Source organism: Phoca vitulina, unplaced genomic scaffold (assembly GCF_004348235.1).
Source record: "Phoca vitulina isolate PV1807 unplaced genomic scaffold, GSC_HSeal_1.0 scaffold19, whole genome shotgun sequence".
In the NCBI taxonomy this organism is placed as follows: Eukaryota; Metazoa; Chordata; class Mammalia; order Carnivora; family Phocidae; genus Phoca; species Phoca vitulina.
The window spans coordinates 22,561,686-22,580,813 of record NW_022589722.1 but is presented as its reverse complement, the minus strand read 5'-3'; the positions used below and the strand labels follow the sequence as shown (position 1 = coordinate 22,580,813).

General features: G+C 44.4%; 1 protein-coding gene across 7 annotated transcripts in view; it reads right to left on the bottom strand.

Moving 5' to 3' along the window:
- HMGXB4 (HMG-box containing 4) overlaps nt 1-18,326 on the bottom strand; it is a 30,966-nt gene extending 12,640 nt beyond the window's left edge. For 2 of the 7 annotated variants that reach the window (XM_032416641.1, XM_032416644.1), the window contains exons 1-4: nt 13,627-17,779; nt 12,826-12,974; nt 12,502-12,580; nt 10,775-11,730 (exon numbers count right to left, since the gene is read on the bottom strand). In XM_032416641.1, the coding sequence (XP_032272532.1) occupies nt 10,775-11,730; nt 12,502-12,580; nt 12,826-12,974; nt 13,627-13,657 (1,215 nt within the window). In that variant the 5' untranslated portion in view covers nt 13,658-17,779. The other 5 variants (XM_032416640.1, XM_032416643.1, XM_032416645.1 and 2 more) reach the window with 4 other exon arrangements.
- Between the last annotated feature and the right edge of the window lie 802 nt (nt 18,327-19,128).

Genomic DNA, 19,128 nt, shown 5'->3' with positions numbered 1-19,128 from the left:
AAAAGCGAGAGCATCCTGAGTAAGCCTGACTTATCCTGGTAAGTCAGATGAGCCCCTGAAAGAGATGAGACACAACAGCAGACGCCCTCCTGCTGGCCTTGAACTTGAGGAAAACAGTTGCCAAGAGTTCTACAACTGCAAGGAACCGAATGCTGCTGACGGCCTGAGGAAGACCTCTCGCCTCACAAGAGAACCCTACTCCGGCCAACACCTTGGTACAGCCTTGTAAGAGTCCAGAGAACCCAGTGGAGCCCTGCCTGGACTTCTGATCTACAGAGCCGTGAGATAATAATGGATGTTGTTCTGAACTACCAAATTTGTGCTAATTTGTTAGGCTACAATGGAAAACTACTGTGAGTTCTTTTCTATTCCCTCCAAAAAGCCAATACAAGCCTTTTTTTTTTTTTTAATTTAAATAAGGAATGTTGGTGAAGGATATAGGGTAAAATCATTTGACCTCAACCAGATAAAGAAAACGGCAGCAAGGCCTTTACTTTAACCATTTCATCTGAATAGTGAAGGTCCTATTTTTGGTGTTCTGGTGAAGCCAGTCCTGTTTTGAGATGCTACAGAAGTGAGTTCTGGGTGCTGCATCTTTGTTATTAATTTAGGAGCAGCCGCATATCCACAAATGTTCTAAGGGTTCTAACTAAGGTTTGATTATTTCAAATCCCCTTTATTGGGCCCCAGATACAATGGAGTGGCGCTGCACAGACGGGAGTTCATGTAAGTTCTACATTTGGCCATTTGCGAGAGAGAGGGATGGACTGATTAGTCTGGGTGATTCCACGAACCTATTTTTTGGAGGTAGTGTGACAAACAGCATAAATCTGCTTTCCCTAGATAGTTCCTATAGGTCCCTCTTAGTGTGTGCAACTCACTACTCAAATGTGATTCTGATATTTGTAGTTAACATAATTAAAAAAAATAATTTTTATGGCTCCTGAACCTACGCCAATGACTTCACCTGGTGCTAAGAAGAAACCAGCTGCACTGGGCTGACATTCTGTCGGACTCAGAGTCTGTCAGCCTTCGTTGTGAAGCCGGCCTTCCTAAGGGATTTTCAGGGAAACTTGGACTACTTAAAATCCTCACCTTATGTGCTGATCTTAGAACCTAACCACTGTGCAAAATGCAACTCCCCTCTGTGGACTGAAAGTTGGGAATTCAAACTGAAGGGTTCAACTTTCTCCAGGGTACAGTGATTTTTCTAAATGTAGTTTAGTAGTTAGAAATATACAAATAATGGATGATCTCTTTGCATATAAAACATTTCTACATGATTCCAAAGACAAGGCCCGTAATTCCACTCTAGACTTTCTAATGCAAGAAAACACACAGTATTGCAAGTGAATCACAGTGGTTACATCTGGAGTAACAGGACTCCCCTTAATACAAAGGTAATATTTCAAAAACTTGGATACTTTATTATTAGTAGCAAATGACTGCCAACAAATCCACTTACTAAGTGTGACTCACAATGTTGTAATTGTGCAGCCGGAAGCTCCTTTTAAGTGTTTGATGACATATACCACAATATCAAGACCGTTCAAAGAGTAACTTCTTAATAATGCTCTTTATAAAGCAGTCATGCTCAAGTCTTGGACAATAGAACTCTTTGACAATCTGATGAAAATCCCTCTTCAAGCCCACTCAAAACTCTAGTCTAAGAACATTTTTTAAAGGATAAAAAACATCTGGAGCCTAAGGCAAAACATAACTTGTAAATCTTAAAAATAAAACTTGGCTTGGGGCATCTGGGTGGCTGGCTCAGTTGGTTAAGACTCTTGGTTTTGGCTCAGGTTATGATCTCAGGGTCGTGATACTGAGCCCTGTGTTGGGCTCCATGCTCAGTGCAGAGTCTGCTCAAGATTCTCTCTCCCTCCCCCTCTGCCCCTCCCCCACCTCATGGCCACGCCCACAAGCTGTCTCTTGCTCTAAAATAAATAAATAAATAAAACCTTAAAACAAAAACAAAAACAAGGGGTTCCTGGGTGGCTCAGTTGGTTAAGCATCCAATTCTTGATTTCAGCTCAGGTCATGAACTCAGAGGGTCATAAGACTGAGCCACGCATAGGGCTCCACAGCTGGTGTGGAGCCTGCTTAAGATTCTTCCTCTCCCTCTGCACACCCCCCCAATAAAACAAAAAGAAAACAAAAAAACCCCACAAAAAACTGGCTTTCTTCTGCTGATGACAAGAATCCAATTGCCTCATTGATATTAATACTATGTAGGAGATGCTGTATAAAAGCATTATCTGTAGAAATTCATTTAAACCTTATCATAACCCTATGAGGTAAATTCCATTAGTACTGCCATTTTATCTTTCAAACTTAGAAATTTTTTTTTTTTAAAGATTTTGTTTATTTATTTGACAGAGAGAGACACAGTGAGAGAGGGAACACAAGCAGGGGGAGTGGGAGAGGGAGAAGCAGACTTCCCGCGGAGCAGGGAGCCCGATGCGGGGCTCGATCCCAGGACCCTGGGATCATGACCTGAGCCGAAGGCAGACGCTTAACGACTGAGCCACCCAGGCGCCCCTCAAACTTAGAAATCTTTTAAAGTAACCTTTCTGCCCAACATGGGGCTCAAACTCACAACCCAGAGATCAAGAATTGTATGCTCTACTGACTGAGCCAGTCAGGCGCCCCATTACTGCCATTTTAAAGATGAGGAAACTGAGCTCCAGAGTCGTATGTATTAGGAGTGGCAGGGCTAGCATCTGAATGCAGGCGGTCTGGCTTCAGAGCCCGTACCTGTAACCATGATACCATCTGATGTTCTTCTGAACTAACTTGACTGAGATCCCTAAATCTGATCTGGCTAAAGGAAAGGGTACCAGAGAAGTAAGGTTTTCACACCAAAGCTTTTATTTGAACCATTCTGAATGGAAATCTTTCTGAAACATACTCTATACTTCTGTTATCTCTCATAATACACCACTGAATATAATTTAAACAACCTTTCTGTACAGTGGAAAGTGCACAGATTGTGCAATCACAAAAACCTGGGTTCAGATTCCTGCTCTGCCCCTGAAACAGGAGGGTGCCCTGGGCAGGTTCTTTCACTTCTTCGAGCTTATTTCTGTGAAATGGAGATGATACTGTCCTCACCTCATTGGGTTCCTATGAAAATTCACTGATAAAACACTTAGGGCAGCACTTAGAACATACTGCAAACCATAGATATAGCCGTTCTTGTCGTAATGTACTAATTGTGACTCAGCTCCACAACCCTTTCCCAGAAGGCAGGCCGGCAGCAACTCTTTCCGCCTTTACGTGCTCACTCTAACCTTCTGCCGGCTTTACTTCAGTCGCTTGGACTTCCTGTGGTTCCCTGAACATCCTTTGCCTTCTGGCATCTCAGTACCTTCACACACACCTTTCATTCCTCAAATGAAATACCTACTCTTCATTTCTACCCGATAGTTCCTATTTGGCCCTAAGATTCGGTTCAGATGATATGGCCCGCCTGAGGAAACCTCTGACAACCCAGGCTTCCCTTGTACTCCCTCGGCACTCCGCACATGCCTGCGCTGAGGCTCGACTCACTGAAATACTTTCTGACCTCTCTTCCTACACCCAGAGTGCTCATTGAGTTGACAGGATGCTGGCTGGCACGGCATCTTACTCATCTTTAATCCACAGCACCTGGCCAGTGCCCGGCACAACTTAAGTGCAGAAGAAATATGCACTAGATGGATAACAAAGTCTCAGAATTGTGTGTGAAAAGGGCAGAGTGTGAATCCATAGGCTGGGTGCTAGTTCGCTCTTCTACGAAGAACAGAACAGGGGCAGGGAGGTCACGTGACTCATCTCTGGCCAGCATTCCTTTCCCCAGCGCCCAGGAAGCGCTCATAAGAGCTGCAGGAAACTTGTTTTTGCTCCTTGCAGACCCTGTTTTCTTTCTAGATCTTCACGGTTGTCCAAACAGGTGAGATAACTGCAGAGTCTGCTTCCTACAAGGTAGGTGTTATATTATAAAGCAAGACAAAACAAAAACAAAACCATAAAAGCATAGTCTCCTTGCTTGGTCTAATATGTGAAATGACCAGATGAGAAAAAGGCTTTAAAAAGATGTTTTCAAGCATATTTATGCTTTTGAAGAACTTGGGATAAAAAACAGTAATTGTAACCACGGCTATTTATGGGGCCAGGCCCTGTGTGGAGCGTGTTCTGTGTATCTGCTATTAATCTAAAACAACCGTGCTTTACAAGTGAGCTGTGAGGAAGCATCACCAAAGAACAAAGCTGGTAGTAGCAGACTAGAACAAGGACCGAGTTGGTGGTACTTGAGCCCAAGCTGTCTGCACTTCATCATACTCTGCCTCTTCGACTTAGAAACAATGTCTGTATGTCTCAGTGGGACGGATCTCAGACACTAGCACATGGCGTCAGTTTCCTTTGACCCAGAACCTACTTTTAGCTTTGACGAAGACACACGGCACTGGACGACCATCTCTCGAAGTTTTAGAAGGCCATGTGGTATAGCTGAAAGACTATGGGAGTGGGGTTCAAGAAACCTCTATTAAAATTCCAGCTCTGTGTCTTTTCTTCTCAGCTTCTTCCTCTGTCAAATGGGGCTACTGATACCTATCAGTGAAGACCGTTAGAGATGCCAAATGCCTAGGATGTCATATGCCTTAGACACAGAGCAGGCACACATTAGATGGCAGCTACTAACTTTTACCATTTATCGCTATTGTCACTCAACTTTGGTTTTACCAGAGGGAGAATGTGTGTAATACCATCACAAGTCTAGCTATAGCTGAGACTTCAGGGTATCACTTGATCAACAACAATGTCTGTGTGTGCCAGATACCAGGCCACCTGGCTGTCCTCAGCTTGCTTAGAGGAAACATGAACGTTCTGGAAACATACAGATAATTGGAGGCATGCCTCTGAAGTGGCAACATCACAGATACTATTTTGAATAGTAGTGAATGGGCTTTTATTGATTTAGTAAAACCCAAAGTAAGGTATCTTTGCAATATTACTGGATCCTGCTCCTCCAATACAGATAAAGACTCCCACGCCACTGGGATGATCTTAAAGGGGACATCAAGGTATTACCAGCTGATTGCTCTACTCCTTCTCAGAAAGCAGGATTCAACAACGAACCAACACACAAGCAAACAAATAAAACCACAAAAAGCCCCTCCCCAAACAAAACTCAGCACTGAGAGCATTACCTTTCCCCAGAGACAGAGCCCAGTCCCCTCGTCTGTATAAAGAGTCTCCAGTGAGAACTTCCGCCCCTGCTGCCTCCACTTCTCACTCCTGCATGGACTCGGCCAGGCTGGTTCCCATTCTCCCTGCTGCACTGGAGCTCCTCATCCTCTCTACTGGAGTCCAGTCTGTTCTCGAACCATCTGCTCCCTCACTTCTGTGACACTGGCCGCTCTCTGGTTTCTCCTCCCACACCACTGCACCCCCCTTCCTTCTCCGGTGCCCCAAGCTGCGCGCCCTACAGGATTCTGGCTCTGGGCTCTCCTCCCTGTCCCCGCTCACGGATTTCATCTGGTGCACAGGAACACTCCAGCTCTCACCCCAGTTCCAACCGCTCTACTGAGTTCCAGGTCTTGCATTTCCATCGCTCTCTGGAACTTCTCCCGCGATGATGATTTTAACAACTAACTTTTACCGGATGCTCACGAATGTGCAAAGCCAGAGTTCCTGAACTCAGCTGGGTGCCCATGTAGGTTTTCATGTGGTACTGGCTTTTCACCACAGCCATTACGGCAGACAGCATTGAAAAGACATGGCATTATTGAAAGGAGTGGAACAGGATAAGATGTTGCAACCATGAATTACCTTGAGCTAGTGGTTCCTAAGGTGTCCGACCGATGCCACATACCACTGTTTCTCTTGAAAACTTAATATATTTAAAATATCCAGTGGTGCCCCTGTGAGTTGGCTGTGGCCGCAGAGGGCCTTGGCACACTGTGGCCCTAAATAAACCCTTTTACATCTATTATCACCTCATTTAACCCTTAACAACCCCATCAGGTAGGCCTGTCGTCATCCATACTTTCTAGATGGAGAACTTAAGCAACCTGCCCAACAGCACATGGTTTGTGACTGGCACAGCCAGGATTTGAACTCAAGTGGTTTGGGACGCCTGGGTGGCTCAGTCGGTTAAGTGTCTGCCTTCGGCTCAGGTCATGATCCCAGGGTCCTGGGATCGAGTCCCGCATCGGGCTCCCCGCTCTGCGGGGAGCCTGCTTCTCCCTCTGCCTCTGCCTCTCTCTCTCTCTCTCTCATGAATAAATAAATAAAATCTTTAAAAAAAAAAAAAAAAAAAAAAGAAATGAACTCAAGTGGTTTGGCTCCCCAGCCCACACACTTAACCTGAGAGATGCTGAATCTCCTGACACGTATATCTTAAAATCTAACCTGACTTATCTTCTCCGAAACCAGCCATCCTTCTTGCTTGTCTATTTTTGTTCCAGTCCTGGTCATAGGACCCAAAGTAGAAAGGGCACACAGAGGCTTTCAGCGTTCCTACCAGTTGGCTTTCCCATCTCTGCTCACTGTAGTTGGAGGAATGCTATTCCTGAAGCCTTCCCTTCTATCTTTTGGTGGACTTTTAGATAGTTCTTTTTTACTGAAACAAAACCAAGGGAAGGATTTTTTTTTTTTTTAAACTCCACAGGATGGGGCACCTAGGTGGCTCAGTTGGTTAAGTGTTCGACTCTTGATTTTGGCTCAGGTCATGATCTTGGGGTCATGAGATTGAGCCCTGCATTGGGCTCCGCGCTGGGCATGAAGCCTGCTTGAGATTCTCGCTCTCACTCTGCACCAACCCCCAACCCCTGCTTGCGCATATGCGTTTGAGCCCTCTCTAAAAAAACCCAAAAACCAAAAAACAAACTCCACAGGAAATTTTTATGTATAGGTCAGGTTTTAAAAAACATGGTATATGTTCCATAAATATTTGCTGGATAAATAAATGATTACATTCCTAGTATGACTACCTCAGGTTTGGACAGTCATGATCAAATACTGATTCCTAGTAAAATTTTTGCTATAAATCAAAGTATCTTTTTTTTTTTTATTAGCAATTGCTAGCTACATGGGGGAATTATAAATAAGTCCTACACTGGAGGAGATTATAATTTTATTTTCCAAGGCGCCCAGGTTCAAAACCTTAAGCCATTTTTTTAAAGATTTTATTTATTTATTTGAGACAGAGAGAGAGAGAGAGCATACAAGCGGGGAGGAGTGGCAGAGGGAGAAGGAGAAGCAGGTTCCTTGCTGAGCAGGGAGCCCGACGCGGGGCTCGATCCCATCCGGGGATCACAACCTGAGCTGAAGGCAGACGCTCAACCGATGAGCCACCCAGGTGCCCCTTTAAGGGCCATTTTTATACTCATTTATGCTTCTGCTTTCCCAGACCTAAGCCCTACTGCCAGATCTTGTCAGTTTTTCCTTCAGAGCCTCTCCTGAATGTCTCTTCGGCTGTTTCCATGAGGCTTTTATAGTATTCAAAACCTCAGACTGTAATAAGCTCCTGGGTGGTCTGTTACAATCTCTCCTCAGTCTCACCCATCCGCTGCAGTGCTATCATTTTATTCTTAAACGATCACTGAAAGCACATCTACTAAGTCCTGCTCATAAGCCCAGAGTGCCTGCTGCCAAAGCCTTAATTCAAGATTCTTTGCAATTTGCACCTGACCTACCTTTTCAATACTTATGTTTGCATCCATATATTCATTCATTTGACATCTATGACAAAATGCCAACCAAGGACATTGAGGAGTTGAAGATAATAGTAAGGTGACTAAAACAGTCCCTAAGGAGCTTATAGTCTTTAATAGAGGAAATGGAATATGCACAAAGAAAACTCCAACATAAGGGACAATAAGTGCAGTGACTTCCCATAGCAAGGTGTTATGGGAAGTCAGAAGTTAATTCTGACTGGAGGATCAGGATGCCTTGGAAGAGGCGGCATTTGATTAGGTCTTGAAGGGAAGGCAGAGCTTCAGTAGATGAAGGAGAACAAAGAAGATCACTATAAAAAACAAGCAAAGGAAGAGGTAAGACTGTAAGGGCTAAGTTTGGTTTCCATACAGTGTGTGTAACGCAGACTAAGAGGTAGAGCTGAGAAGGGAGGTTTAGGGCTAAATCCCAGACAATTATGAATGCTTGACGAAGGGTTTGGACTTTGATATTTATTCATTCAACAAGTATTTATGGACTAACTATGACAGGCCAGACTGCAGGTTCAGTGCTAGGAATGAAGTGGAGAGCATGACAGACATGATTCTGGTCTTCTCGGAGCTTACGCTCTAACGTGAAGGAGGTAAGGATCCACTGAAGATGCTGAACCAGAGGACTGTCCACAACAAAGTCGTACTTAAGAACATTCTGGCATCAATGTATACTAATTACATTGGGGAAGAAACAGAAAGGAGGCCATTTATTACATTAAGTACAGGGAGGGATGAGGCCCAAGGTGGGGGAGTGGTAATGGAGGACATAAAGGTGTGGAAGTTATGAAGGAGGAAGAATATCAGGCTCAACACTTGAGTGGACATAGAGGAGAGGGCAAGCAGGGAAGAGGGAGATGTAAAAATGAGCTGTAAGACTGGGAAAAAATCAGAACAGTGAGGACTGACTGGGAAGGGGTATGAGAATGCTATTTTGGATGATGGTGATGTCTATATCCTGACAGAGGTTTGGTCACACAGGTATGTGCAACTGTCAAAACTCACACAAATGGTAAACATGTGTACACTTGTGCATAAGTAAATTCTACCAAAAAAAACCACAAAAAACAAAAAACAAACCCTGAAAACAAATACTGAACTTAAGTTAATGATATGTAAGCTGAAGTGTTTGGGGGTGAAGTGTATGATATCTATAATTCACTTCAAAATACATTACAAAAGATGGATTGATGGACGGACAGATGTGTGATAAAGCAAACAGCAAAACAGTAACGATAGAATCTCATTGAGTGGCATATGGTGTTCACTGTATGATTTCAAAGCTTTTTGTTTGAAAAATTTCATAATGAAGTGTTGAGAAAAATGATTTATAAGCATACAGTTTTGAGTTTGGGTTGACTGGAAGGACACGGGGGACAAAGAAGCAGATGGAGGAGGAGATGCAGGTTTGGGAGGCTGGATGATGAGCTTATTAATCAGTGACACATGGGTCTGAGGAATCCAAGGCATTATGGTGGAAATATTTATCAGGCAGTTAGAAATGCAGGACTAGAGTTCATTTGTTCTGCTGTGCTACTTCCTAAACATCTTTCTGCCTTCTTGTATTCCCTTCCAGTGAAATCCTTTTTCTTCTGTAAGCTTTCCCTGACTACCCTGTCCTCCTGCATTCAACACCGTAAGATTAGTTCATGGCATTATCATACATTAATAGAATGGAAGTTCTCTGGATAAACAGAATCTTACACAGAATATATATGATTTCATGAAGCAGTTTTCAAATAAATAAATGAATAAAACCTGACCTAGTATTTGACTATCCAGTTCTTTATGCTCACACTCATTCTCGGCTCAGAAGGTATAGTTTTGTTTTTAATTTCTGAGGTATACATACTTAAAGGGCACTCTTTGGGGTGCCTGGGGGGCTCAGTCAGTGAAGTGTCCGCCTCTTGGTCTTGGCTTAGGTCATGATATCAGGGTTGTTGAAATCGAGCCCCTCGTCAGTCAGACAGAGCACCAGAACCTGCTTAGAGTTTCTCTCTCCTCCTCCCTCTACCCCGTGTGTGCACAGGCACACACGTACGTGCCCACTCTCTCTCAAATAAATAAATCTTAAAAAAAAAAAAAAGGCACTCTTTGTAGTGGGAAACATGACTTGAACCTCAATTACAGACTGACGTGAAACCGCCATTCCCAAATTCTTAATACACTTGACTTTCTCCTTCTTAGTAGCGCCTCTTTCAGACTTTATCTGACATTTCCTTTTGCAGAACTCTAAACATGGGAAGAAAATGGTTGTCCTTAGGTGGTGAAACTAACCTTTTTGACCTTTTTCTTTCCATGACTCTGAATTTCTAAATTTCTATAAAATTAATATATTACTTTGATAGCAGGGGGGAAAAAAGCTTATTTTTTACAGAAAACCTTTAATGACATAGTCGTCAGCCCCTAAAGTACAAACTGCTAGAAGATTTCTCAAGTTGCAGGAAAAGAAGTTAAACCAAGGTGGCTGATTTCTCCCTCCTACCTCCTCAGCAATCAGCATGCTCCCTAAGGTCAGGAGCTATGTCCTCCTCAGCTCTGCACCTCTCTCCACCCACTGGAGCACTGGACCCAGCAAACAGTAAGCACTCACATAGTGAAAGAACACACATTTAACACTAAAAATACCAGAAAGTGGCCCACGAAGGGTAGTGGAAAGCCATTAGCTTATCCCATGAACTTGGTCATTATTTTCCTAATTTTGAAGATCTGTTTCTCAGAAGGAACTCAGAGAATACCTCTTCATCTCTCTCAATTGCCCCAGGCAGACAGTGCTGCTCAGTGAAAGAAACCAGGTTTGGATCCTGTGAATTCCAAGTTCAACAGTATCCCTAAGCCTACGCTTGGCACGATGGGAGAACAACTCTATTAAGAAAACCCAGGAAAAATTAAGATTACTCCTGTTTTTGCACCAGAGAGACTTGGCCACTGGCCATATTTTACCTCCTGTCATCCCATCAGATTGGCCTCACCACGCTCCCCGCCGTTCACCTCCGCTGCCTAATTCCAAATCTGCTTACTACTATCATCTCTTACCACCACACTTTAAAAAAATGGTTTACCTTTTCTCCTCTGTCTCTTTCTCTATCTTTCTCCTCTTTTTTCTTTTTTTTCTCACTATGCCCGTCTGTGTGGAGGCCAGGCAGTGGCTGGGGAGGGGCAGCGGCTCCAGTGTGGGGGACGCTGGGAGGAGGGCCAGGTGCTACCGCGACCTCTCCCACGGCGGTAGCTGCAAGGCTTGAACTTCTCTTGGACTTGGAGTGCCGCTTCTCTTTATGCTTCTCCTTGTCCTTCTTCTTTTTGCTCTTCTTGGACTTCTTTTTCTTCTTGATTTCCCGGTAAGAGTCGTCAATGACTAACTCCCCAGCCTCTAGCTCCCCACCAGAGGACGAGTCCGATTCTACTAGAATAGGTTCAAGTCCTGAAAGATCAAGGTTAGCACTGTGGGATTCTGGGAACTGGGAGCCATCCGCCCCACAGGCTTCGGGGCCGGGAGAGGAATGTGGGTCTGAGGAGGACTTGTGCTTCTTCCGGGCTGTTTTCAGAAAGCTCTGTAACTCGTGTCCTAGGAATAAAGCACCTTGCTCATCCCGAGCTGATTTCTTAGAGGATTTTTTCACAGTCGCTTGCTGAGAGGGGTACTGAAAAGGCTCCTCATCAACTGAGCTGCTTCCCTTCTCCTTTGGTGAGAGAATCAGTTTCATCTTTAAGCCATCGGGCTCGCGGAGGGTCAGTGTCTCTGTGTTCACATAGAGCGGTTTCATTTTTTTTGATTTGTGGGAACCACCATCCTCCAGGGACAGCTCCCCACTGCTTCCGCTTACTTTCTTCCTGTGGTGTTCCTTTTTACTCTCTGAATGACTTGAAGAACTAGAGGATTTCTCCCCCATCTTTTTGGAGGGCTTGGAGCCTGTTGCCAGCGGGGAAGTGATGGCTTTCAACAGGTCCATGGCTGTATCGGTAGACTGCGGGCTGGACTTTTTCTTTTTCTTCTGTGACGATTCCAAAGACGAAAGGTCTGGAAATAATCGAAAGAAGTAATGTCCACACGACAAACCAACTTCCAACAAGTTTCCTCTCTCACCAAAAAACACTCAACTAACATGAGGAAGAGGCTAAGAGAAATGATTTGAGGGGAGGCCCTTCCACTGATTCCTGATGACGCCCGTGTGCTTCTTGGCTCGGTAAATGCTGCCTGACCCTGGACACAGTTCTTGCCACTAAAGTTGCTTCTCTTCACGGAGTCTTCACAGTAACCAGAGAGGGTAGACCCAGAAGAACGGACTAAGTTGTGGGATTACGAGCAGTTACAATTTAGGTTACGCTGTAGACAGAGTGTCATTTGCTTCTGTGTTCAGGACAAGCCCATTCTAGTAAAGGGTTAGTCTCATCAGCTATGCGCATAAGAAAGCTAAGAAAAACTGGTCTTGTGAGTGGCTATGCACTGGACTGAGAAGTAACCCACAGGTGCAGGCCAGAGGGCCCAGGACTACATATGGCAAAAGGGATGCTAGGTAACAATGGGCAGAAGATAAGTGGATGATTGGGGGGAGAAGGAACCTGGTACCTGGTGTATCACAAATGAAGACTGTTCTTCTATGCTGAATCCTCCAAAATACCAGCCCTCCACCTCTCTCCTCCTTCACACTGGTTTATCGGCACTCAGAACAAGAACCACTGTCCTGTTAAATAGGCCACTGAGTCAGCAACATCTGGATCCCTTTCCCCTACCCCGACTCCAAGAACCAGTGATGTGTTCATCCCACCTGCTGCCCCTTCCCCTCCTTACCTCCATAGTAGTAATCATCAGAGGAGTGCTTCCTCTTCTTCTTGTGCGTGTCCGTCCCCAAGAAATAAAGCTCACTATCCTGGAATTGAAGAGGAAGAAGAATTGACCACTGAATAAGATGATGAGGCAAAAGCAGTTTGGAACCAATTTTGTTCTCTGATTTCTGACTTTGGAAAACAAAGTAAAACACGGGAAATATTAAAAATAGACAGCAAACGATGTTTATTTTTTTAAAGTTTTAAAAATACGCTTCTTTCTTCAAGTACTAGGAAACAGGACGTGAGATAGTTAAAAACTCTCCTAATTCACATGTTTAGAATTTACCTTTAACTTCTTCTTGGAAGAGTTTCTGACCTGAGCAGCGATTTCTTCCTCTTCCCTTAAAAAATCTTTGTAAGAACGTTTCTTTTCTCGTTGGCTTCGGCCAGCGGCTAGTCCTGTATCCTCAGAGCTGTGATCACCATCAAAGCAATCTGAAAGCCAGGTTCGTTTGGGAAAGGGAAGGAGAAAGGCAAGTAAGTGACAACCAAATAACCACATATGTAATGCAACAGTCCCTCCATTTCCAAGTTAATATAATGTTTCAACAAGTCCATTGGAATATAGGGCTAGATCCAGGGGGACAAGAGTATTTCTTGATGACCTGGCTGCAAATACAAGAACCAAACCTGAAGAAACAATGCTTCCACGCTATGCAAAGGCCCAGTGTGCATCCTCAGACATGGTTTCTTAGTTGTGATTTGGCAGGTGGACACAGACTTGCAGAGGTAAGGCTGAAAAGAATAAGGATTCACGTGCTGTGCTGCTCTGTGGGAGTCCAAAATGTGATTCCTATCCCCAGACTCCTGCACACTGGAGCTGGCAAGGACCACGAGTGCTGCAGGGGATCACCCCAATAGACTACAAAGACTTATATTTCAGACTCTCATGTTGGAACCCTGTCCTGGTTTTCGCTTCCATGGGCCCAGTCTGGGGATGATGTGGAGGCTGAGTGTCATAATACTGCTCTAGGCCATCACTTGGGAGTCCAGGCTGTGATGGCCAGTCCTGGTCTCTATGTCCATGGGCTGCAAGGACTGAAGAGGAAACTCCCTTTAGAATGCTTCTCAGATTAAGGGGTCATACCTTCTTTCTTCATGGAGTCATCATAAGCCATGGCGGTCCTGCAGGGCCTTTGTGAATGTGTCACTGTGTCCAGGCTCCTTCCCGTCTACAGGACCAGGTCTGAGAAACAAAGAAGGAAAACCCTCCTGTAATGCGAAATCACTGTGGAGAAGCAACCTTCCAGATGGAAATGCGTAGTGATCCAAGGGCAGACTGGAAGGGCAGCAAGAAATAAAGGAGTGTCTTGTCACCTCCTCATTCTGTTTGTAAATATACTGGGGTTGAAACTGCAGGAAGTGTACTGGGCTTAATTTGATTTGATTTATGAGTTAGAATTGTGGTTTGGTGAAGTATATAAAATACCCCCATATAATAAAAAATATCTCAAAATTAATGAGAATTTCTGAAATGCCAACAGGACTGACAACACTGAGATGGTAAATACTGACATTAAGTCAGAGGGATAAGTTCAATCACAGTTACAAAATGCACAGATAAAGCAGGATGCAGAGGAAGACAGATTACAGCAAACATTCCAGACCATAAAATCCTACCATGTGGATTGGTGACAGGCTAAAATCTATTGTATTGCAGTTTAAACAGAAATGATAAGATTAAAGGGATATTAAAGAGATTTAGAGTGTAATTTTTTGGTATGCATTTTGTTTATATGAATTTGCTCAAAACCACAGAAGTGTAAAAGCAAGGACACTTCTTATATTGGTCACATGACAGCTTTCAAGGCTATCAGGCCTTTCTTAAAGACTAGGTGAAAATAAGGAAGAATTATCATTTGTCCATTGGTGGTGAGTTTTTATGATTATTAAGATTTTCACTGATTTGAAGAATTACTGTAATTTAAATGTTCTAAATATTATTTTGTATTCGTTAAAAATTTTTTTTTGGACATCCAAGTTTATGTCACTGACTTTGACAATGACAAGCCACAGACTGTACTCTAAGGTAAAGTTCTTCAAATACTTTAAGGACAGGCAGTGTCACAAATCCTGTAGGAATTCTTTGCAGGAAATTTAAGAATGACATTCTAAATATATTGAAAATGTTCTCATCTGGTTAGTGAAATGCTTACAAGGTGACTGGATTGGTTATTTATTTACATTTTATTTTACCTTCATCACTATATGGGGATTTAGAAATGCTGAAGGGCTCTTCAGTGAGACATTGCCAGTCCCTTCAGGTGGGTATGGGTAATACTGAAGTATGTAATTCTTGTCAAAGAAAATTTGATTAACAAGGGAAACTCTCCTAAGAGTTACATTTAAAATAAATGAAAGGAAAAAAGACCTAACTGCACAAGTCAGATAAAATACAATGCGCAGACATGCCTAAGTTGAACAAAGAGAAAAAGCATTACCAAGAATGATTTACAAGGAACATAAAGAAAAGTAACATAAAAAAGCATTTCTCCACTTCCCTGAGGAGAAGGAAGAATGGACTTGGCCAAAGTTAAGAGAATCTAGAGTGAAGTAAAGAAACCAAATGGATTCAATTATTTTAGTGATAAACCAAAGAACTGCTTGCTCCCAGGGCTTTCACAGGAAATGAAGGGGATATAAGGTCAGAGCTCATGTAGAAATACGAAGTAATGTACATCATGTAGCCAGTTTTTCATGCTCCAGCATTCTCAACTTTCTCAAATAGAAATTACTGTCCTCCCCTTTCCACACAAGTGGCGCTGACTCCAAAAGTAGTGAAGGAAGGGGGAATGTCATAGGGAATCACGTCCATTCATTTGAAAATTGTATGCCCTCTCACTAGCACTACAATATACTGACTTCATTAGAAAAAATATATAGGTCCCGTTAGTTTTCATAGGCTGGTAATGCCAAGAAATACGACAACTTGAGACCTCAAGTTAAATGTTTTCATGCCAAATGAATTTTGGCTAAGAATGTTTGACAAGGAAACAATCTTAAACATTCATTGTCATAAATATGGCCATCAATCTGTTGTCAACAAGAAAATTCACTTCTAAATGAAGCAAAGGCAGGCCCTGAGACTTACAGGCCAGCCTTCTTTTTAGTAACATCAAAACTAACATAAAACAGAGTTGAACAATCTAACAGAGTGGGAATAAGCACCTCCAGAGACAGTAAGAGAAAGAAAACCATGATGTGACTTCTGAACTATGAAAAAAATGTTCATGGTCTCGTAACTGACTGCTTTGAAAAACAACCAGTGGATTTAAAAAGTTGTGAAAGGGAACAGGAAATCAGTTGATCTTCAGAGGCACAGGCAACACAGAAAACACGTGCTGGTGTGAGCACTATGTATTGAAATTAGGCCTGCTGCTGTTTAAATTTTCATAAAAACACGGAAAAGCGTTTTATAAATTACAGGATTAAATAACCTGTAGAGAAAAAAACTGAGTGGGGCCTGAAGGCAAGGCCCATTCGCTAAAGAACTGAACAGTCAAGAGTTTAAAAAATAAAATTAAACACAATGGACTATGCCACTCACAGCCTGGGCAGACTGATGGACCTTGAATTTTTAGGTTCTTTAAAAATCAAGATATTATTGCAGCTCAGGGGTTAGTTTTGGTTGCTGACTCATAAAGGAAAGATGAAACCAGATAAAGAAGTCTCAAGCAACAGTGTGGAAGAAAGGCAGAGTTAGGACAACATTTATATAGGATCAGATGACCCATTGATATTCCTTCCAGGTCTTGCATATTATCCATGATAAACTCAGAGTTCAGGGTTAGGCAGCAGATTGTAGGATTAACGAAAGTAAAAAAAATATTAGGTTTGATTTTCACATTAGAAAGCAGAGGCCATAATTATATTAAATGTTGGCAATAGTAAAACAGGTGTTAAATCCCATTCTCCTGAATTCCATTGAATTCAATGTTGTCAACTTCAAGAGGCAGGGATAGTTTTACAATTATGTTCCTCTCAGTGTGCTAAGAAATGACAACATAAGTGAAAGTTCATTATTTAATGTTGCGTACGGAGGCCAGATACATGCCATCACAAAAAATGCGTACTTCTGCAATGTGCAAAATGTTAAATGGCTCTTCTGGGACTCTTCAGGATATGAAAAAGGGGAGGTGGAGCTGCTGTTCCACGTGTAGAGAAGTGTCCACATTTTGTTCAGCACAGCTTTCGGGATTACCAAAGTGATGAATGAAAAAGCAAAAATCATCAGGTATAGTACTTTCTTATGTTGCAGGTCCAAATGATAATTATTGGGGAAAAAAAAAAAGTTTCAGAAGGTGATTTGTTTGAGGTAATCTGAGCCCCAGCAATCGTTAACAAGCTTCTTCATTCCAGAATGTAAATGAGTGTTGAAAAAGAACAAATTAATCCCCCTGATCCGAGCAGTAAGCAAAATCCTGAATTCCGGGTCTAGTCCGGGATGAGAGCCTTGTTCAAGAGTCCGCGTTCTCTTCCAGCACTCCCTCCACGAACTGAAATCGCCTCTCCGTGGAGGAAAAGGAAGGAAGGTGCACATCCAGCTGTTGGCAGTTTTTAAATTGTTGCTGTTGTTGTTTACTTCTGGGATAGCGCAGGTGCTGTCTTGTCATTTTTGTAGAGATCTCCTCCAATCTCAGAACACAGATACTCCGAATTCCTGCCACTCCCTTCTCCAGGAACCTACCTAAGCAGCACTCACAGCCCCTGCCAGCTCTGGAAACTGCAGAGATCCCGGCAGCCTGGGATGGGGATTGAATCCTATCACTGCATGGCAGCTAAACGGAACCACGACCACCGCACAGATCGGCTGACAACACACATTTCCAAAAAACCACCAATACAAATTTTGACAAGCTTTGTCCAATCAACAAGCTTTCCTTTGAGTTTTTTTATTTGTTCTGCTATAAGGGAATATAATCAGCCACCTGCTTAATCGGCAGAGAGAGGGGGAGATGGTGCATGATATAAAGTGAATCTACAAGTAATAGCTGTGGGGGGAAACGGGCCTGCACGGAGAAGATCGCACTACGAAGGCACGTTCCAACTGGGTCGCCCGCAAAAAGGACACACAACACCGGGTTATTTACACAGAGAGCCCCCAGGACCACCGTTTTTGCGGTCCCCACGCAAACCAATGGGATTCTCCCGGCCGTTTTGCAGCAACAGCTAGTTCAACAAAGCTCTGTGAAGAGGAAAAGAAGAAAGCTCCTCGCATCCTCTCCCGCTGGCCGAGGGCCCTGCCCTCCCGCCGCCCCGACCCCGGGGCCCTTTCGCCTTGACAGCCCGGAGACCCCGCACCCCGGGTCCCGAGCCGCAGCGCGGCCCCGACCCGGTCCCCGCGTCCCCGGCGGCCTCCCGGCGCCCCCGAGGGCGGAGACGGCCCCGGCAGGGGGAGGGGCGGCCCCGGCCCGCAGGCCCCCGGGGCGGCCGCACGCCCCCTCCCGGCCCCGCAGCTTTCCCGCCTTCCCCATTTGAACAGCTCCCGCCCGCCTTCCTTCGGCGGCCCGCTCCAGCCCCTTCCCGGGGGCGGACTGCGGCCGCTACTCCAGTCCCCGGCTCGGCCTCTGGGCTAGGCCGCACCGGGCCTGACGCGCCCCCGCGGCGGTGTCGCGGGCCCAAGCGGCGGGTGGCGGCGGGGCGGGGCCGCTGCCGCCTCGGGGAGGGGGCCCAGGCCGGCCTCGTGGGGGCTCCGCTCGCCGCTACCTTCACTCGGCTCGCCCGGATCCCGCCTCAGCGCCGCCGACCGCCGCCATCTTGGAGAAGGAGAGAAAAGCGCGAGCGGCCAGGGAGCCTCAGTCGAGCCCAGAGCGCAGGCTCCGGCTCGGGGAAGGGGAATCCCGCTCCTGACAGAGCGCCGAGCGCATCGAAAGAAGCGCGCTGCTTGCTGAGCCCGGGAACCCGAGTTGATTGAGAATTTGCGGTGGGGCCAGGCTTGGGCTGGAAGCTTTATGAACATTATATCATTTAATCCTCACTGCATCCCTGTGAGGTAGGTTTGATCACATTTTACAGATGAGAAACAGGCTCAGAGAGGTTAGGTGACTTGCACAACCGTACACAGGTAGTTGGAGGAGAAGGCAGATACTACTCCAAGTCTTCTGATTCTTAATGAAGTGCTCTTTCCTCAAGACTGTGCCATTTCCTTCGAGATATTTTTGTACATAAATGCTCTTTCTGCGAAACCTAGATCATGCAGATTAATAGCATCGGTGCTTATTTGGAATTTGGCGTCTATGTTTGGGTGGTTGGCATATTTCGGATGAGGTGGAAGGACATATTCTTCTAACAATGCACTATAACATAATTTGCATGGTGAATCCTCTGCATTTCTCCTCACAAATTATTTGCATTTAAAAGTTGGAAACAGTCCTCAGACAAACGAAGGGATGCCACACACAGGAGAAAGAGGGGTTTTTCTGATTTGCTCTGGAGAATTTGGACTCATAAGTAGAAATTACTGTTTGAAGCTCTTTGTTCCATATGAAGACAAACTCATTTTTCTAGAGCAGTTAAGTCGTGTTTGGCTACCTTGTAAGGTAGTGAGCTCCCCATTACCAAAGGAATTCAAGAAGAAGCTAGTGCCTTC